At 43.4% G+C, this 20,458-nt stretch overlaps 1 protein-coding gene across 1 annotated transcript in view; it reads right to left on the bottom strand.

Annotated features, from left to right (window-relative positions):
- The window catches only part of LOC309387705 (O-acyltransferase like protein-like), a gene marked incomplete at its 5' end in the record, with an annotated part of 29,378 nt that extends 14,940 nt beyond the window's left edge, over positions 1-14,438 (bottom strand). Inside the window, 6 exons of the mRNA XM_081944426.1 lie at positions 4,114-4,284; positions 6,359-6,573; positions 6,678-6,816; positions 10,241-10,319; positions 11,330-11,469; positions 14,276-14,438. Of these exons, the coding sequence (XP_081800552.1) occupies positions 4,114-4,284; positions 6,359-6,573; positions 6,678-6,816; positions 10,241-10,319; positions 11,330-11,469; positions 14,276-14,438 (907 nt within the window). The remainder of the gene's footprint in view (positions 1-4,113; positions 4,285-6,358; positions 6,574-6,677; positions 6,817-10,240; positions 10,320-11,329; positions 11,470-14,275) is intronic.
- Positions 14,439-20,458: the final 6,020 nt, after the last annotated feature.

Below are 20,458 nucleotides of genomic sequence, written 5' to 3'. Positions count from 1 at the left end.
CTATAGCTTAAAAAGAGAAATCCTGGAACTGCCTGTTTACTGCTGTTTATAAAATCCCAAGCACAAACTCTCATCCAGCGTCACCTGAGCTGAAATTGTCTCATATAACAGCACTTTTTGAACGTTGTGTTCTTCTTCTTGTTGTCCCTTTTTTGGGGGGGGGACTGGAGCAGTTTTTAAGAGTACACGGAAATGGTGGCTACATTGAAATTGGTACGACCACTTCCACATAGCCAAATAAATCATTCGAGTCTGCCCTGTATTTTTTTTTTCAAAAAAAGGTAGAGGTATGGTTCAGCTGTATTATTTTGAAATTCTGATATAAATCTTCTTAAAGGTAAAGTTTCCCCTCGCACATATTTGCTAGTCATTCCCGACTCTAGAGGGCGGTGCCCATCTCCGTTTCAAAGCCAAAGAGCCAGCGCTGTCCGAAGATGTCTCCGTGGTCATGTGGCCGGCATGACTAAACACCGAAGGCGCACGGAACACTGTTCCCTTCCTACCAAAGGTGGTTCCTATTTTTCTACTTGCATTTTTTATATGCTTTTGAACTGCTAGGTTGGCAGAAGTGGGACAAGTAACGGGAGCTCACTCCGTTATGCGGCGCTAGGGATTCGAACTGCTGAACTGCCGACCTTTCTGCTCAACAAGCTCAGCGTCTTAGCCACTGAGCTGCTGCGTCCTTCTTCGGAATATATTTTTAAAAATATATGTTCATGGTGCAAAGTGCAACGTATGCTCGAGAAATATGGAAGGAATCCTACTACAAGTAGTCCTCAATTTACAACAGTTCATTTAGTGACCGTTCAAAGTTACAACATCATTGAAAAAAAGGGGCATGACCATTTTTTCACACGGCCGCATTCCCATGGTCATGTGATCAAAATCCAGGCGCTTGATAACTGACTCATGACAAGTGACAGTGGGGTCATGTGATTCTCTTTTTTGACCTTCTGACAAGCAAAGTCAACGGGGAAGCCAGATTCACTTAACAACCCATGTTACTAACTGAACGATTGCAGTGATTCACTTAACAACTGTGGCAAAAAGGTCGTAGAAAGGGGCAAAACTCACTTAACAAAAGTCTCGCTTAGCAACAGAAAGTTTGCGCTCAGTTGAGGTCATTATGTTGAGGACTGGCTGTAACTTAAAATCCAAGCTATCCTGAAAATTCTTGCTAAGAATAAAATCCCACCCAATAACCCTATGTTTCCATTTTAAAGGATGGCTTTACAGATAGACTGCAGTCTCATCTGGATGTTCCATGAAATTATGCTGTTAAAAACTCTGTTGATATGTGAAAAGAACATTTGGATGTTCTACAAAATTATGCTGATAAACTCTGTTGATATGTTAAAAGATCTCCTAGAGCAGTGGGTCTCAACCTTCCCAATGCCGCGACCCTTTAATATAGTTCCTCATGTTGTGGTGACCCCCAACCATAAAATCATTTTCGTTGCTACTTCATAACTGTAATTTTGCTACTGTTATGAATTGTTAAGCCTGATCCACTTAACAACAGTGTTACTAACTTAACTTGCAGTGATTCACTCGACAGATGTGGCAAGAAAAATGGTAAAACAGGGCAAAACCCACAACTCACTTAGCAACATAAATGTTGGGCTCAAGTGTGGGCTGGTAAATCGAGGACTACCTGTATGTTAGGCTTGAACATTTGTCCCTATTCCAGCAGGGCAACGTTTGCTTTTTAAGGATGTCAGAGAGATCCCCGCCGGATCTCTCAGCAGTGGGGCAGCTCAATCGAATCTGCTGACTCTCGCACTTTCAAGGGTGTCAGAGGGCAGCGCCCAATCCCGGACTTCCTTTGTTGCTCCCAGGAAGCTGCGGGATGGGCCATAAGGGCAAGGCACCTGCGGGGTTGTCAGAGAGCAAAGCCAGCTGTCACTCAACGCGCTGCCCAGCTCGTTCGCCTGCCTGGCTTTCCCGTCTCCTTACTAGGCCCGGGAAAGTGGCGCAAAGAGCAGCTGAAATACACCACTTCAGTGCCCGGCAGGAAGCCGCCACTGCCAGCTTTCCCACGCCAAGGCCGCCACCTGCCCGGCTTCTTTGCCCGCTGCCATCGCCCACCTTTACTACCAGCTGAAGGGCAAGCGGCGCCGAGTTTCCAGGCGGCGAATCTCCGGTGGGCCGCATCCTCCCCAGCGGCGTCCCCGAGGGCTTCCGCTTCTTCTCGCGCTCCCTCCTCTTCTTCCAACCGGGCAAAACGGACCTGCTTCTTCAAGCTCCCCACCGCCATATGTCTACTACACCGAGGGCCGCCTCTGTAGAGCTGGGCAGGCAACACGTGACCGACTAATCCTGGAGCTGGCGGCATCTTGGCAGGCGAAAGGAGTGCTTTAAGACCACACTTCTCAGAAAGCACCAGAAACCAACTGTTTACGGTGCGGAGGCTGTCGCTGCAAAACGCCACCCTTTCCACACCGAGGTTGGAGAATGCTTCTGTTGACTAACATCAGGCGAATTAATTCCCCTCTCCAGTTATTGACTCTAGGCCAGCGATGGCAAACCTTTTTTGGCTCACGTGCCATAAGTGGGAGGAGCGCAGGGAGGTAGTGTGGGGGCATGCCGCACCCATAATGCAATGCCTGACCCCCCAGTGCGCATGCACACACTACAGGCGCTCCCCCCATTTTTTGCATACTTTTTTGACCTTCCCAGGCTCCAGAGGCTTTATAGGAGCATGGGGATGGCGAAAACAGCCTCCCCCGCCCTCCCGGAAGCCCTCCGGAGGCTTGAGGGACCTTCAGGACGCTTCCCTGAAGCCTCCAGAGCAGTCAAAATGAACCTCCGAGCAAACCGGAAGTCCGTTCCCGAACTTCCGGTTTGCCCATAGGGCTGGTTTTTTGCACTCCGGAGGCTTCAGGGAAGTTCATGAAGCCTCTGGAGGGCCTTCGGGGGAGGCGGGGGAGGCTCTTTTCGCCCTCCCCAGGCTCCTATAAAGCCTCTGGAGCCTGGCGAGGGCAAAAAATGGCTTTAAAAAAGGGTGAATTCAGCTGGTCAGCACGGACATGCGCGCTGGCCAGCTGACAGGGCAGCGCCTCGCGTGCCCTGACAAATGGCTCTGCGTGCCATCTGTGGCACGCGTGCCATAGGTTCGCCATCACTGCTCTAGGCCCTAGAGGTCTTAGGCGACCCCTGTGAAAGGGTCATTCAACCCCCAAAGGGGTCACGATCCACAGGTTGAGAACCGCTGTGCCGGAGGCACCTTAAGACCATTAACCAACAAATCACATCCTATCAACTACAATCCAGAATATTAACTATGAAATAAAACAGCAATTAAAGAGAATATTTGTAACCCAGGGTTAAAATGAGGGGTGTGATCATGGTGGACGTGGTAATGGTGGGCATGGACATGGCGGCCCTTTGACATAGGCTCAACATGCACTTTTCCCCTTATCTTCTTTCTTTCCGCAGTACTCCCCGGCCTCCAGAAGCACTCTGCTGGCCAAAAATGGGCTGTGTGGACACCCCACGAGGCCTACGCAGGGCCCATTTTTAGCCTCCCAGGCCTCCAGAACCACTCTGCCGGCACAAAACAGGCGTGCAGAGGCCCTGGCAGCCCTTTGATATTTCCAGGCCACCCCCGCAGGCCAGATTTAAGCACCCCACAAACCAGATCCGGTTTGCAGGCCTTGAGTTTGATACCCATGTCCAAGACCAAAAAGGTTCACTATCACTCCTATAGGTCTTAAAGCAGCAATGTCCAAAGCCCAGCTTCACCTGTATGCAGGGGTGGGTTCCGGATTCTTTTACTGCCGGTTCGCTCAGGGATGTGCTTCGGGCGCATGCATGCTCGATATGCGCTACACATGCACAGTAGTGAAAAAATGCGCAGAAGCAAAAAATAAGATGGCGCCGCCTATGGCACTGCCGATAGAACCGGTTCGAGGGTGTGGGTGGCCAAGTTACTACCTACTTGGCTGAAGCAGTCCGAACCGGTAGGAACCCACCTCTGCCTGTACGTGATGTAACACAGTTACTTCATAGCCCTCAGCATCTTCCTTGAATGTTTATTAATGCCCCTTGCTTACTACCACAGGGGGATTGAATTTCCTTTAAATGAGAACTAGATTTGCTTTGGCATCATACCTAAATTCTGCCATGCTGTCATTTGGCTTGTATGTCCAGAAATTATCCACAAAAGACTTAATGATCTAAGGCCATTTAGAGCCAAGGAGACCTCCTGAGAAGATTGGGTCATCCAAATAGCTGGAAGATTTTTTTGCAGGGAAAAACACTTCATAATGCAATCCAAGGTACCTAAAATACCAAAACACAAAATATTAATTGTAGCAGAGGTTGTATCCATTCCTCTGCAATGTATGAAAGCATGAATAAACTTAAATGAATAAACTGTATTACTGTATTACTATTATTCTTCTATTCCTTCCTAGTATCTACCAGTATGTCTCCCCACTTATGACTATAACCATGTTGCTTGTATCTTTCAATTTATATTGTTTTTATTTGTTTCCTAGCACGATTTGATAGCTTATTAGTACCCTTGACTACCACTAAGTGTTGCACGAAGAATGTATTTTATTCTCCTTATGTACACTGAGAGCACCAAAGACAAATTCCTTGCGTGTCCAATCACACTTGGCCAATAAAGAATTCTATTTTATTCTGTTTAAATTTATTCTATTTAAACATGCCAGTGCAAATATAACAAAGTATCAAAATTCAGAACAAAATTATTCTTTGGGAGAATGTCCTCAGGTGCTTCAAGTAGATCAATGTTTTTCAAACTTGGCAACTTTAAGATGGGTGAACTTCAACTCTCAAAATTCCCCAGCAATGAACTTCCCCTAAGGAAAACAACTTTTAGGCACACACAAATGCTATTTTGCAGAGCTGGTCTTTCTGATATGATACTCCCAACCCACCAAGAGCTTTAAAGATAAGCTTGATTGTAAGAGAATAAGATAAATAAATACATCTTAAATTGACCAAGAAACAAATAGGCAACCAGCATTATTCTATTGAAATTGGAGCAAGAAAGACGACTATTTCAGAAAAATTCAGACAGCTGAATTCTGCATCAACTGAAGCTATGGAATTGTCTCCCAGGGCAATATCATGTGTAATATGCTGCAATAATCCAGCTCGGAAATTATCAACATATGTAGTACATGGCCAGACTACTACTACTATTATTACTATTACTATCTATGCTATTGTCATATTTTATGGCCTAAAGCTTAAGAGTTGAAGGTCAATGACCTTGAGTAGGGCAAGTAGGAAACAAGATAGAGAATCAACTCAGAGGGCATAATCCAGCGATGGCGAACCTTTTTTGGCTCGCGTGCCATAAGCGGGAGGAGTGCAGGGGGGTCGTGCATGGGCATGCCGCACCCATAATGCAATGCATTCCCCCCCCCACGCTCATGCCAGGTGCTCCCCCCCATTTTTGCATGCTTTTTTCGCCCTCCCCAGGCTACAGAGGCTTTATAGGAGCCTGGGAAGGGCGAAAACAGCCCCCCGGAGGCCCTCTGGAGGCTTCAGGAGCTTTCCTGCAGTCTCCAGAGGGCAAAAAAAGACCCTACGAGCAAACCAGTAGTCACATCTGGGTTGCCCTCTGTAGTGTTCAGGAGCCTCAGGAGGCTTCCCTGAAGGCTCTGGAGGACAAAAAACTACCCTATGAGCAAACCAGAAGTGACTTCTGGTTTGCTCATAGGCCCGTTTTTAATCCTCCGGAGCCTTCAAGGATCTTCAGGAGGTCTGAAGGCTCTGGAGGACTAAAAACAGCCCTACGAGCAAATTTGTAGGGTCATTTTTCATCCTCCAGAGCCTTCAGGGAAGCCTCCAGAAGGCCCCTGAAGGTTCCAGAGGGATTAAACTGGCCCTACAAGCAAACCAGAAGTTGTTTCTAAAGTTCCGGTTTGCCCATAAGGCCGGGTTTTTTGGGCTCCGGAGGGGCCGGGGGAGGCTGTTTTTGCCCTCCCAAGGCTGCTATAAAGCCTCTGAAGCCTGGGGAGGGTGAAAAATGACTTTAAAAAAAGGCTGAACTCAGCTTGCCAGCGCGCGCATGCACACTGGCCAGCTGACCAGGCAACGCCTCGCGTGCCCTAACAAATGGTTCCGCGTGCCACCTGGGAAACGCGTGCCATAGGTTCGCCATCTCGGGCATAGTCCATAAAGTTGGAAGATTTATGGTCCTTAAATCATACTTGACATTTTGTCATTTTTATTTCAAAGTACAAAAACCTAGCTGCTCATAACATGGAGACAATGAGCTAAACCATGGCTACCTTTTTGGAGTTCACACATAATGCCTTATGCACATTGTTCTTGAATATATATAATTTTTAACAATATATATTAAGACACCTACTTTGCTTTGAACCTTCTACCAGTGGCAATATCCCTGGTAGGGATTCGTCAGTCTGTGTCGTCTCTGTTTTTGATGTACTAGTATGTTTTTGCATTGAAGACGTGCTGCCATAATTTGCATCTGAAGGCTGTTTGCTGCCCTTAGCTTTCCTCCAGAGATCCGAATTGTAAATAGTTCCAGCAACTGGCAGAATGATGAATAAAACACTAATAAACCTAGGGAAAACAGAAGTTCATTACTGTGGAAGTCTTGATGCCTTGAGGCAATGGCTGGAATATCCTTTTCGACACATGTTTACATCTGGACACCCAGTACTTACAAGCAGACCCCTGCGAATGCATCAATGGTAGAAAGGTCTTTGGCACATCTGGCCACCGTGTTAAATGAAATGGTTGCGTTGAGAGCAAAGAGGGACGGGAAAGGCAGCAGGAAGGAGGTGGACTTGAATTTAAATATACCTGTCAAGAAAGAACAGCAGTAATAATGTCAGATCAGGAGAAGAGAGCATGTTGTACTTCAAAATTTTCATTACTTCTGAAATAACAGACATGGAAACATTTGCTTTCTCGGAGTACAAAGAGTACTTGTGTCTCATACAGAGAGTTTTAATTGCATTTCTATTTGAAAAGTGGAACACTCAGTCTTTTTTTTTTTAGATAAAAGAATCACTCACTTTTTTCTCCTGTTTTTAATCACCCGTTTCAGGGAGAGGAAAAAGAGAAACAGCCTACTGCCCTCCAGTTTTATTGTGCTTCAATTCTCACAAGCTCCCAACCCGAGGGCATCCACTGTGTGTTGTGTGTCGGGATACATGAGAGAGATGGCCTATTTAAAAGTTTGAAGGTTTCCCCTGTCCAGTCATGGTTGACTCAAGGGGGCAGTGTTCAGTTCTGATTCTCAGCCGAGGGAGACTGTATTTTTTGAGAGCCACTTTTGTCATCATGTGGCCAGCATAAAAACATAGAATGCAGTAAGCTTCCTTGACAAACTCTATTTATCTATTCATATTTTGCATGCTTTCAAACCGCTAGGTTGGCAGTTGCTTCTTCAGCTTTGACAGGATAGATCAGGGATGGCGAAGCTTTTCAGCACCGAGTGCCGAAAAGGGAGTACGACGTGCAACCCAGAAGAGAAGCTGCCGAGTGGGCATGCGCATGCCGGGAAATAAACTTCCAGTTTCCAGCATGTGCATGCTCGCCGGCCAGCTAGTCTTCTGGTTACTGGGGCGCATGCATGCGTGACGATCAGCTGGTGGGCGCACATCCACAAGCTGGGAACCGTAAGACGAGCTCTTCCTGTTTCTGGCACAGCCAGCTGATCGTCAAGCGTGCATGTGCTCAAGAAATCCGGAAGTGGAATGGGCGATGCCGCGCATACCAGGCAACATGGCTCTGTGTGCCACTTCGGCCATGCGTGCCATAGGTTTGCCATAATGGAGATATAGATCTTTCCATTCCACACTATCCTATCAGAGCTGAAGAAGCTTTTGGGATGAGAAGCAAAACGTCTTCAAAAGAAAAAATAAGGAACTCCAGTTGCCTCCTGAAAAAGCACCTTGGAGACAGTCAAAGCTATGGTTTTCCCAGTAGTACAGTACAATACAATACAATAGTAGAGTTGGAAGGGACCTTGGAGGTCTTCTAGTCCAACCCCCTGCCTAGGCAGGAAACCCTATACCATTTCAGACAAATGGCTATCCAACATCTTCTTAAAGACTTCCAGTGTTGGGGCATTCACAACTTCTGGAGGCAAGCTGTTCCACTGATTAATTGTTCTAACTGTCAGGAAGTTTCTCCTCAGTTCTAAGTTGTTTCTCTCCTTGATTAGTTTACACCCATTACTTCTTGTTCTACCCTCAGGTGCCTTGGAGAATAGTTTGACTCCCTCTTCTTTGTGGCAACCCCTGAGATATTGGAACACTGCTATCATGTCTCCCCTAGTCCTTCTTTCTCTTAAGCTAGACATACCTAGTTCCTGCAACCGTTCTTCATATGTTTTAGTCTCCAGTCCCCTAATCATCTTTGTTGCTCTTCTCTGCACTCTTTCTAGAGTCTCCACATCTTTTTTACATCGTGGCGACCAGAACTGAATGCAGTATTCCAAGTGTGGCCTTACCAAGGCATTATAAAGTGGTATTAACACTTCACGTGATCTTGATTCTATCCCTCTGTTGATGCAGCCTAGAACTGTGTTGGCTTTTTTGGCAGCTGCTGCACACTGCTGGCTCATATTTAAATAGTAGTGCATGGCTGTGGGCGCTGGGACATAAGGCCAAAGAATTGATGCTTTCGAATTGTGGGGCTGGAAGAGACTCTTGAAACCCTTGGACTGCAAGCAAATCAAACCAAACAATCCTAAACGAAATCAATCCTGACTGTCCTTTGAAAAGACCAATATTGAAGCTGAAGCTCAAATCCTTTGGCCACCTAAACGAGGAGAGAGGACACTTTGGAAAAGACCCTGAAAGATCGAAGGCAAAAGGAGAAGGAGACCAATGCAATAAATATGAATTTGGGGAAAGTCCAAGAGACAGTGGAGGACAGGGGACCTTGCAAAGAGTTGGACACAACTTAATTGATGTTGACCTCTGTATCATATAGCACTTAAAAAGCTTCATAGCATTAGGTATGCATCTGTCCCTTTTAAAATGAAAAATACTCAGTATCATTTTGGCATTCTTGTTAGCTTTGGCAGAAGAAGATCTAATTTATTTCTCCCAAGCTCCAGAGGCTTGGGAGTGGGGGCGGGGGAGACCATACTAAACTCTTTAAAAGGACTACATTTGCCTTTTGTGTGGCAAACATCCCCAACTATCCTGGCAAGGCCCAGAGAAACAAATTAGTGAAGTAAGGCACAAACAACATTGAATTTACATTTACATTTAATTAATGAATTAAACATGGTTAACATGATACCCCATAGTAATGAATATTCTGTGTTTTAATAAATTATTAGGTGATTTAAGATGAACTATAATCAGTTGGTGAAAAGGTAGGGGCTTGGATAAAAGAGATAATGTTATGTTGGGAGGATGAAAGGATCAAAATGAAAAGCCGTTGATGTAATATTTGATTTTTATTTTTGCAACAGGTTTTCCTGGGACATATAACTGATTTAATCTGCAATGTTTAATGTACTGTGTTTGTACAGGGGCACAGCCTTTATTGCCCAATGCCAAGCCCCTTGTGTTAATTGTAAATAATTTGTTGGTTAGTAATAAATGGGGCAGGGTATATTTTCAGAATGAATGAAATGAGCAAATAAAGAAATTCATATTTTCCCCAGTGACTTCCTATTGTTTTTACTGTTCTTTTTAAGCCACAATTCAAAAATTAGGAAAATACAATTCAAAAATTAGGAAAGGAGGAGAGAGTTTGAGACTGAGTAAACTAACTTAATTTTTTATTTTATTTATTTATTTGAAGTCCACAAGTCTTAAAGTTCCCAAGCTTGGACATCCCTGTGTTAAGTGAATCACTGCAGTTGTTAAATTAGCAACACAGTTGTTAAGTGAATCAGGTTTCCCCATGGATTTTGCTTGTCAGAAGTTTGCAAAAAGGGATCACATGACCTCTGGGCACTGCGATTGTCGCAAATGTGAGTTGCCAAATTGCCAAGCATCTGAATGTAAATCACATGATCATGGGGATGCGGCAACGGTCGTAAGTATGAAAAACGGCCATAAGTCACTTTTTTTCAGTGCTGTTGTAACTCCAAAATGGACACTAAGTCGAGAACTGTTGTAAGTCAAGGACCACCTGTAGTAAGCTACCAATGCGTGTATGTGTAGAAAATGAGCACAGAATAGTCCTTCAAGAATTATTTTCTCCTCTGAAAGATGTATATAAATACCAAGGACCAAAATAAATATAATCCATTTACCCAAAGTGGCTAATGCTGTAATTTCTTCTTCTTGGCAGGAATCAGGAACACAGATTCCATTATAGAAGTCAATTCTGCCCTAGAAGAATAATGGTTTTAACCCCGTTATTGAAGGATCTGGCAAAAACAGTCAAATTAAGGGGATACTCAAAATGCACTGACTTCAACGGGGCCCAATGAGAAATCCTATGTTTATAAGTCTATCAAAGGAGACATCAGATTAATGCAAGGGGATGAGATTTTGGAGACATAAAATGGCTCGCGTTAGAGAAGGGGTGTCAAACTCAAGGCCTGGGGGCAGGATCTGGCCCACGGGGTACTTAGATCTGGCCCGCGGGGCCGCCCTGTAAAATGCAAAGAACCTGCCCACGGAGGGGCACAGGCAGCCCTCCCGAGCTCCATTTCGACTGGCAGAGGGTTGCAGGAGGCCGTGGCAGCCGAAAACGGTGCTCGGGAGACTGTTTTTGCTGGCAGAACGCTCGGGCCACAACAGGCTCCTCAAGATGGCCATGCCCACCCTGGCCACACCCACCCAGCCCCCTGAGGTAAAATACAATCCTGATGCAGCCCTCCATGAAACCGAGTTTAACACACCTGAGTTAGAGCAACAGACAAGAGACCATATGCTATAGGTCTGTGATGGCGAACCTATGGCATGCGTGCCACAGTTGGCAAGCAGAACCATTTCTTAGGGCGCGCAAGGTATTGCCCTGTCAGCTCCAGCACGCATGTGCGTGCTGGCCAGCTGATTTCGGCCTTCATTTTTGGCCGTTGTTCGCCCTCCAGAGGCTTCAGGGAAACCTCTTGAAGCCTCCGGAGGGTGAAAAACGGCCTTACAGGCAACCTGAAAGTTGGAAAACAGGCCGTTTCCAGCCTCCTGAGGGCCAGTGGGATGGTGGGGGAGGACGTTTTAACCTTCCCCATCTGCCTTGCCTGCTTCCTAGAGCTGAGAGAGAATAATGGTCCAAGATCATCCAATTGACGATGCCTAAGGCAGGACATGATCTCCATGTCTTCTAGCTCGATGGAGTTTGCACTAGCATCATCAAATATGGCATAATTTTTATTATACGTTCAGGCCAAACTCACCTGTTGCAATTGAAGTTTGCAATATTGTCCACGGAATTTTCCGGAAGGAGCCTCTGCAGAAATGCATTCCGTGTAAGATCCCAACCTGTCCACATTTCCATTTAGGATGTTGCTGCTGTATTTCCCAACTGAATCATACACTGCGTTATCAAAGCAAAGAGGCTGAATTATAGAACATCTCTACCCTCAAACTGACTTGAGCAGAAAAGGTTAACTTTTATATTCTAAGCGGCTGCTTGTTCCTCCAAATAATCTAAGATGGAAGGCCATAACCAATCACCAATGCAGGAATACTTGGGCCAACTTGTCTCTGGAGATTCTCAGTCATCCAGGTCAGAAGGCAACTGGACTTTGTTTTCCCTTGAAGACGTTTTGCTTCTTATCCAAGAAGTTTCTTCAGTTCTGAACTGAAGAAGCTTCTTGGATGAGAAAGAAAACATCTTCAGGGAAAAACAAAGTCCAGTTGCCTTTTGAAAAGACACCTTTCGGTTTACATTTTGTAGATTATCATACTTACATTTGAAAACCATCTCTCTTTTAATACAGACATTCGTAGTCTTTTTTCCTCTAATTCCTACCCAATGTCTCTAGCCATTCATAAAAACTGTTCCATATCTGGTAGTATTCCGAGTCTTCTTTGTCTTTAGTTTCAAAAGTTAGCCTATCCATTTCGGCACATTCTAAAATTTTCTGAACTACTTCCTCGTCTGGCGGTGTGTTTTCATTTTTCCAGTATTTGGCACATATAATCCTTGCTGCTGTCAGTATATGTAAGTCTAAATATGTGGTCCCTTTATCACAGGGGTGTCCAAACTTGGGAACTTTAAGACTTGTGGACTTCAACTCCCAGAATTCCCCAGCCAGCCATGCTGGCTGGGGAACTCTGGGAGTTGAAGTCCACAAGTCTTAAAGTTCCCAAGTTTGGACACCCCTGCTTTATCATAACCCTCTGGTATTATTCCCAACAGATATAATTCCGGCTTCGAATCTATATTATGTTTAGTTATCTCTTCCAGCCAATTATGTGGTTTCTCCCAATATTTTCTTGCTTTGTTGCATGTCCACCACATGTGGTAGTATGTGCCTGGGGACTGATTGCATTTCCATCATTTTGTAGACAGATTGCTAAACATTTTTGCCAGTCTTCATATTGTTTTTCTTTGAAGACATTTCACTTCTCATTCAAAAGCTTCTTCCGTTCTGAACTGAAAAAAGGTGCTTTTCCAAAAGGCAACTGGACTTTGTTTTCTCTTGAAGACATTTTGCTTCTCATCTAAGAAGTTTCTTCAGTTCTGAACGGAAGAAGCTTCTTGGAGGAGAAACAAAATATCTTCAAGGAAAAACAAACTCCAGTTGCCATTTGAAAATGCACCTTTCGGTTGGGCCCTCTCATAAACATTTAACAAATACATACATATTTACAATCAAATGACTGAATCTTTGATTGCACTATCTTTCCAAATTTGAACAGTAAACATGATTTGAAACTTGGTGCTTCATAAATGCATAAGTCTTTATTTAGCGATATGTTTCAACTTTCCACCTTTCGGAATAAAAATTCAAAAGTACATCCACATTGTTAAGCAATATCGATGTTTCTAAGACCATATTATCAAGCATATAGATTTTGACCTAAAATAGGGCAATAACAGTAGGACAAACTCACAATTATGTGCGTCTCCTTACAATATAGTAACACTCAAAGCTAACCTTTCAAAATTCTTCTCTGAGGTGTCCAGTAAACATGAAAAAGAATCTTTAGTTCAATTTGTCTCATCTCATAATGTTTAATAATATACTGAATAAGTATTGAGACCCTTACTCACTGATTTGCTAATATGCAATTTAGTCCATCTCTAATTATTGCAAATAAATAATACTTCATTTATTAAAAATACTGTAACATTAGAATAACGCAAAATCCATTACAAAACTGATAAAAATTGAGATGATTTTGAAAAGCCTTTTTATAAAAGTTAAACAATTCTATACAGAATAGAATATAAAGATGTAACATCATTGGATGATTTCAGGATGATGTAATAAAATGTCATAATATAAAGTTACTTCAAATTTAATATGCCTTATGTTGAAAGGATGTAATAATAGCTAGGCTTAATGGATGTTTAACAATTATAACAATTTGTATACATGTATATTAGATTGATGATACTAATAATGGGGAAAAAACATGGAATCGAAAATTATTAGAGAATGTTATCAATGCTAAAATGATTGAATGACTTAGAATAGGAGGAAGCATAATAACAATGTATACAAAGATATCTTGATTGTCAATATGTGAATTTTGATAAAATTCAAGTAAGGACTACGGAAAGGACACAGACTTTGTAACCAATCGACACACTGTGTGTAGTTGAAGAGGCTTTTATGTTATATGTGCTGTGTGTTTGTGTTTGTCTGAAAATAAAAAAAATATTTTTTAAAAACTGATAAAAATTTAGCACTAATAAGGGCAAACCCATCTTCATAGTGTAAGGAAGACCGGAGAGAAATGGTCTCCACATCAAGGTAATTCAAAATTAATTTGGGTGTGTAGGGAAACCTCAATTATTTGAAGTAACCGCAAACCGCAATTATTTGAAGCAACCTTTTTGGTATTTTTAAAACTTTTATCAATAGAAAACTTGTGACATTAAAAATGCTAACATCTTTGGCGGGGATTTTTCTCCAAAGATTTGCCAGATATTCAAAGAACCTGGAAAAGCTGAGAATAATATTTCTGTCCTCTGCAGCCGTTCGATTTATCTTCGGAAAGGAAGTTTGTAATATCTCATGGGTCGCCTGGTGAGAGACTCTAAACTCTAACCTTAACATTAATTGCAAGACACTGGAAGAGTTTTGTTCTGTCGGTAATGGATAAATATTTCAAGCCAACAAATAGTCTAAGTCGAACATTGTAAACTTATTATTACTTCTACTTACTTTTGATTGCATATGGTTTGGGTTTTTCTGCATTCAGGTCAGAGAGGAATTCAGTGACGTCTTCCCAACATTCATGAGTTATGTTTATTGCAGGAGAAGTTGAAATCAGGAAAGAAAACAGGAAGAGTTTGAGGAGGTAGGTCACCATTTGTCCGCTCCTCATGTTTATCTCTAGGTCCCTTCTGCCTTTTGGATGTGTGGCAAACGGTTCTTAAGGGCTGCATTGTAAGCACTTGCTTTGGGGGTAGAAAGACAACCTAATCTCCACCAGATAATTAGAAATGCTCGGTGCTCTTTGAAAACACCAGCAGCACAATGGAAATTGTATCAGCGTGAAAAACCTATTTCTGCTCCAGGATTGTCTTGCTTTGTATGTTTGGCCCATTTTCTCTTCAGCCACCTGCTGCCATTCGTTCCAGAGATCAAGCTGATTGTTGTTTGCCCTTTTGATGGTGTCTCCATTGCAGCTTTGTATACATGTGTTCCTTTTGAGAGTCGGTTTATGGAAAAGGTTGTTCTGTCAGGATATTCTGGGATAATTGTGTGCAACTGAGTTCTTTTGCGCTTAAATGTACTAACGGCCAAATGATGAATGAGACTAAGTGTGGCATTCCGTTTCTCAAAGTACAAATTGATTGGCACTAACTGGTGAAAACTCTGGGAACTTTAGTACTTCAGATCAATGGTGGGTTCCGGATCCCGTCGCAACCAGTACGCTGCACAGGGCCAGGCGTCCACCACATGCACACGCGCCGTGCACGCATGCACACCCACCACCCTGCAATGCTCCAGCTGCTCAGCGGAGTGTCGCGCAGGCACCGTACACTGCATGCGCAAATGGCCCCGTTGGCTCAAATATAGGTAAGGAACGTGGGCAGGCAGGTGGGCTCTCCAAAGCACCATTCCATTACGGTACCTGCTGCTCCCAGTGGGCACCAGTACGCTCGTACCGGGGCGTACCGGCCAGAACCCACCACTGCTTCAGATGTTAATTAGCTTAGTTGCTGCTCCAAAGATTGCAGTTTTGCAGCATTGCCTCTGAAGCCAAGGACAGGTGGTTTCACCTAGGGAGCAATAGCTAGTGTAAGGAAGATACTTACTTAGCGTGCCCATCAAAGTGGAAATGCTACTTTTAATTTGGGAAGGGCAAGGCTGGCATTCATGTGGAAGGTTCACAGTTACAACATATGCTGTCATTTTCATGATTTTGACTGACTCTAGCACTGTCCACCTTGTAGTCAATGGTTTGACCAGTGTTACTGGGGAAAAGCTGGTTTTGCAGCTGTTCAGAACTTTATTGCTTTCTGTCTCTGCTGCCTCATATTTCTTTCTATGCCCCTCCTACTTGTAAAGTAGGTTTGTATGAAATTGAGATGGGAATGTGTGAAATGTAGGGGCTTTGTCCATTTTGCCCTTCGTATCTTCATGAAACTTTACTGATATTCCTCCTTAATCCTCCTTGGCTTTTCACCAGTTAGTGCCAATATGGTGTATCCCAATAAATTTGTACTTTGAGAAAAGGAATGCCTCAGAGTTCAATTTGTGATGGATGCATTATTTGGAACCTGACAGCAGAAGCAGAAGAGAGAGTCCGGGGACTGATGGAAGAACATTTTTGTTGGAGCTTCTACAGAAAGAATTAAAGCTTTTCAGACCATGGTTTTAAATTACTTCATATTGTAGACTGTCCATAAATTCCTAAGTACTTTAAGAAAAACAGATGAACTCACCACTCAGGATTTGAATAGTTATACTTCAATTTTTATTTCAGTTCTTTGTATTATTTAGATGTTTTGTTCCTTCGGAAATCTCTGTTTTCAAGGCAAAATGAACAAAGCAGGATCTCCATTTCGGTGAAGCAGAAGAATGCCAACATTATATACAACTGCCTGCAAGGCAGGATCAACTGGAAGTTCACCTTCAAGCTATTATTAATTTTAAGGTAGATTTATTGTGGTTTTGTTATAAAACTCCACTTCCACCCCAGGTATGTTAACTCTACAAACGGGAGCGCAGTGGCTCATGAGGTTAGGACACTGGGCTAATGATGTACAGGCTCCCATTTGAGACCCAGTTTCTGCCGCAGGATGGTGTGAGTTTCCATCACACACTGCAGTTCTCAGTGACCCAGCAGTTTGAAAGTGGGTGACCACAAGTAGATAAATGGGTACCATATCAAGGTTCCAAGTAATACACCCATAGCAGAAAAAACTCAGCCAGCTCGACTCCTCAAAGTATAGTTTTATTGGATATATCATATTGGCACAATTCTGGTGAAAACCGACCCTGAAGTTTCCCACGGTTTTCTCCTAATTAAAAGTTTTTCCCCCTCCCCAAACAATCAGTCACAGGATCCAATCAGGGTGTCGTCCGGTTGCTTGGTAACGTTGCTCCTCCACACTCTGACCAGGTGTTAGAATGTCCTTGGTTCCCAGGAGAAAATATTTTATTTTGGCTATAAAACCCCAGCGATCTCTATTCCCCCCTCCCTATCCCTCAGCTCCAGTGTGGCAATACTGAAGCATCAAAATGCTGGGTACCGTATTTTTCGGAGTATAAGATGCACCAAGGTTTTGAAGAGGCAAATTAAAAAAAAAAAGTTTTTGCACTCTGCAGACCTCTCAAAAATGGTTTGGTTTTTTGTGAAAATGGGCCTGGCTTTTTTTTTTTCAAAAAAAGGGCATGAATAGCCTTTAGGAGGCTTGTACAGTGCTCCGGGGGGGGGGGTTGAGGCCCCCTCAAAATAACCAAAAAGTGCTCCTTTTTTGTTAAAAAAAGGGCATGCAGAGCTTTTAGAAGCCTTGCAGAGTGCTCCTAGGAACTGGGGGGGGGGGAAATCATTTCTGCCCTCCCCAGCCCCCAGGAGCACTCTGCAAGGCTCCCAAAAGCTCTGCACGGCCATTTTGGTGAAGGGGATGGGGTTTTGGGAGGCAAAAAATATGCTGTATTCAGCGTATAAGACGCACCCAGATTTTCAGCCTCTTTTTTGAGGGAAAAAGGTGCATCTTATACTCTGAAAAATATGTTAATTTAACAGGGATGTGAAAGGAGCCCCCAACTAGAGGTGCCCCGGGAAACAGTGATATCACCATTTAATCCTTTCAAACTGGAAGCACTTCGGTGCTCCCAACACTACAAGCTAAAATAAATGTGGTGACTTGGTATTAAAGACAATTCAATTTCCTTATTTTTCACAGAAATATGAAAGACTGTGTATTAAATAGTACCATTTCGATGATAAAAGTTAAATGACGGACATAAAGAACAAAAGTGAACTTTTTGAAAAAATAAAGCTAAAGGACAACTTTCTGAAATAAAGGTCATATACCAGATGTTTAGCCTGGATTTGGCACTTTTATCCACCTATCAAGTTCTTATGATGTTAGGATATCTGACTGATATCCTAACATCATAAAGATGCTTATGGAATCTAACAATATAGCCTTAAACAAAGACCAAGACCAAGTGATCAAGTATGGTTACTAATAAAAAATACAAATAGTCCTTGCAAGTTCATTTAGTGATTGTTCAAAGTTGCAACAGCACTGAAATAAAGTTACTTATGACTATTTTTCATACTTACGACTTTTGTAGCATACCCATGATCACGTGATCAAAATTCAGGCGCTTGGCAACAGGTTTATATTTATGACAGTTGCAGTGTCTCGGGATCATGGGATCCCCTTTTGAGATCTTCTGACAAGCACTCAACCTTGGAAGCCAGATTCACTTAACAACTGGGTTACTAACTTATCAACTGCAGTGATTCAATTGTGGCAAGATGGGGCAAAATTTTCCTGACAAAATGTCTTGCTTAACCACAAAATTTTGGGGCTCAATTGGGGTCATACATCAGTGGTAGACTCCGTATCCCATTGCAACCAGTACGGTGCACCACATAGCACGTACGCATGCATCCTTATCTCCTACGACGCTCCAGCTGCTCGGTGGAGCATCGCGCAGACGCCGTATGCTGAAGCGCCGAAGAGCTCAAGTACAGGCAAGGACGGCGGGAGGACAGGCCCTGTGAAGCACCGTACCGGAACGGTACCCGGTGCTCCTGGCAGGCACCAGTACCCTGTACCCGGCGTATCGCCTGCAACCCACCACTGTCATATGTCAAGGACTACTTGTATAGTATCATAATTTCAGATAGCTACAAAAACAATGCCAAAAAGGGGTAAGAAATTCTGTTCTAGATCTTTTCTTCCTTTCTTTAATTGCATACTTTACTAATGTGTGAAAAAAAGCCAGTAGGAGCCTACAGTAGGGTTAAACTGCATTCCCAGCTCCAGCTAAGGACCATTTTGAGACAACTACATTGCAAGATGTTTGTTTCCAAAAATTCCCTAGGTCTGTGATAGTGTACCTATGCCACACGTGCTAGAGATGGCACACAGAGCCCTCTCTGTGGCAGGGGTGGGTTCCTGACAGTTGTAACCTCTTCTATAGAAGAGGTTCCACAAATCTACAGTGCCGTTTGGAACCGGTTCCAGCTCCCTCTCCCCATCCGTCCACACATCAAGATGAAGAGAGGAGGAATTCTGGGAGTTGAAGTCCACAAGTCTTAAAGCTGTCAGGTTTGAACACCCCTGGGGTTTCTTTTTCTAAAGGGTTAGGGGTGCAAGGGTCTTGTAACGTGACAGCTTTAAGACTTGCGTGTTTCAAATGCCAGAGTTGCTGAGCCAACATGACTGGAGGAGGAATTCTGGGAATTGAAGTCCACAAGTCTTAAAGCTGTCAAGTTTGAACACCCCTGGGTATTTTTTTTCTAAAGGGTTAGGGGTGCAAGGGTCTTGTAACTTGACAGCTTTAAGACTTGCGTGTTTCAAATGCCAGAGTTTCTGAGCCAACATTTTGGTTGCTAAGAGCGTTATTAAGTGAATTTCACCACATTTTACTAGTTGGCCACACCCTCCCAGTCACATGACTGCCAAGCCACTCCCACCCGGTCACATGGCTGGCAAGCCACACCCACAAAGCAGGCCACACCTACAGAAGACGTTCTAAAAATTTTTTGAAACCCATCACTGCTCTGTGGGTACATACACCGTCGACAGCTACCCTTCTGGTTTCTGGCGCACATGCATGCAGGCTGGCTGGTCTTTGTGGGCACTGGAACGCTTGAAAACAGCCTGAAAATGGCCCCCAAAACGGCCACAAAACAGGTTGGTCACTCATTGCTGAAAAGGTTTGCCATTACTGGCTTAGGTGCAGATATCAAATGCTTTGGCATTTGACCTTGCAAGCACAACAAGGCCATACAATTACACAGAAAATGACAACCAATCAAAAAAAAATATCCTGTAATAAAAAGGTAACTTTATTATTCATTCACACTGTACAACCTCCCTATCATTACCGCACGGCGACAACTCATTTGTTATGTTGAAAAAGTGCACATCAACAAACATGAGGCTTTGAGAGGTACGCAAGGTTCCCCCCCCCCCTTTAAAAAGGCAGTGATAAGCTTTTATACATCACTGACAGAAGAGTAATAGGTGTCTGCAAAACTTTACTGCAGCTTTCAGAATCCAGAAGCTCTTTGGATCCGCCCAACCCTGGGTGAATACAAATGGTGATCCCGAACGGTTTTCCTCAATCCCCAACCCACACGGAGACTCATAAGTTGGGGATAATTCACCTCAGAGGAAGTACTCTGCTCCTGCGTGTTTAACGTTGTCAAACAGTTCATCAATAAATAACAGGTTTTCATAATTCTTTAGGGGCAAAGCAGCAAAAAAAAAAAAAAAAAAAAGGCCCCACATTTATTTACATCCGAAATGTGTTTTAATACAGTAACTATGGACAAAATGGGCACTGTTCAAGAATGTCAACACCTTTCCCTTGATTTTTTTTTGCTTAAAAAAGAGAACATTTACTATGCCAAAGTCATGCAAGTATCCTTCTCTCTGAGCTGTACATATTTACATACATTACATACATTAGATAGAACGTTTGTTTTCTGCGTTTTAAAAAAGTACAAAATCGGTAAAGGGGATACAGATGTGGGAAAAGCAAAAAAGACAAAACAACACGACAAAATGAAGACATATTTTTTTTTTTGAGAAGAAGGTGTATAAGGGATAACAAGCCGTACCTTTCCTGTCCTTTCTGAAATTCTTCTCCAACAATAATGGGTGCGACCTGAAATGTTGTTTCCTCCCCCCCCCCCCCTACAAA

This window comes from Natrix helvetica, assembly GCF_964273705.1.
Source record: "Natrix helvetica genome assembly, chromosome: 2".
Classification (NCBI taxonomy): Eukaryota; Metazoa; Chordata; class Lepidosauria; order Squamata; family Natricidae; genus Natrix; species Natrix helvetica.
The sequence above is the reverse complement of the archived record's forward strand: the minus strand, read 5'-3'. Positions and strand labels throughout refer to the sequence as shown.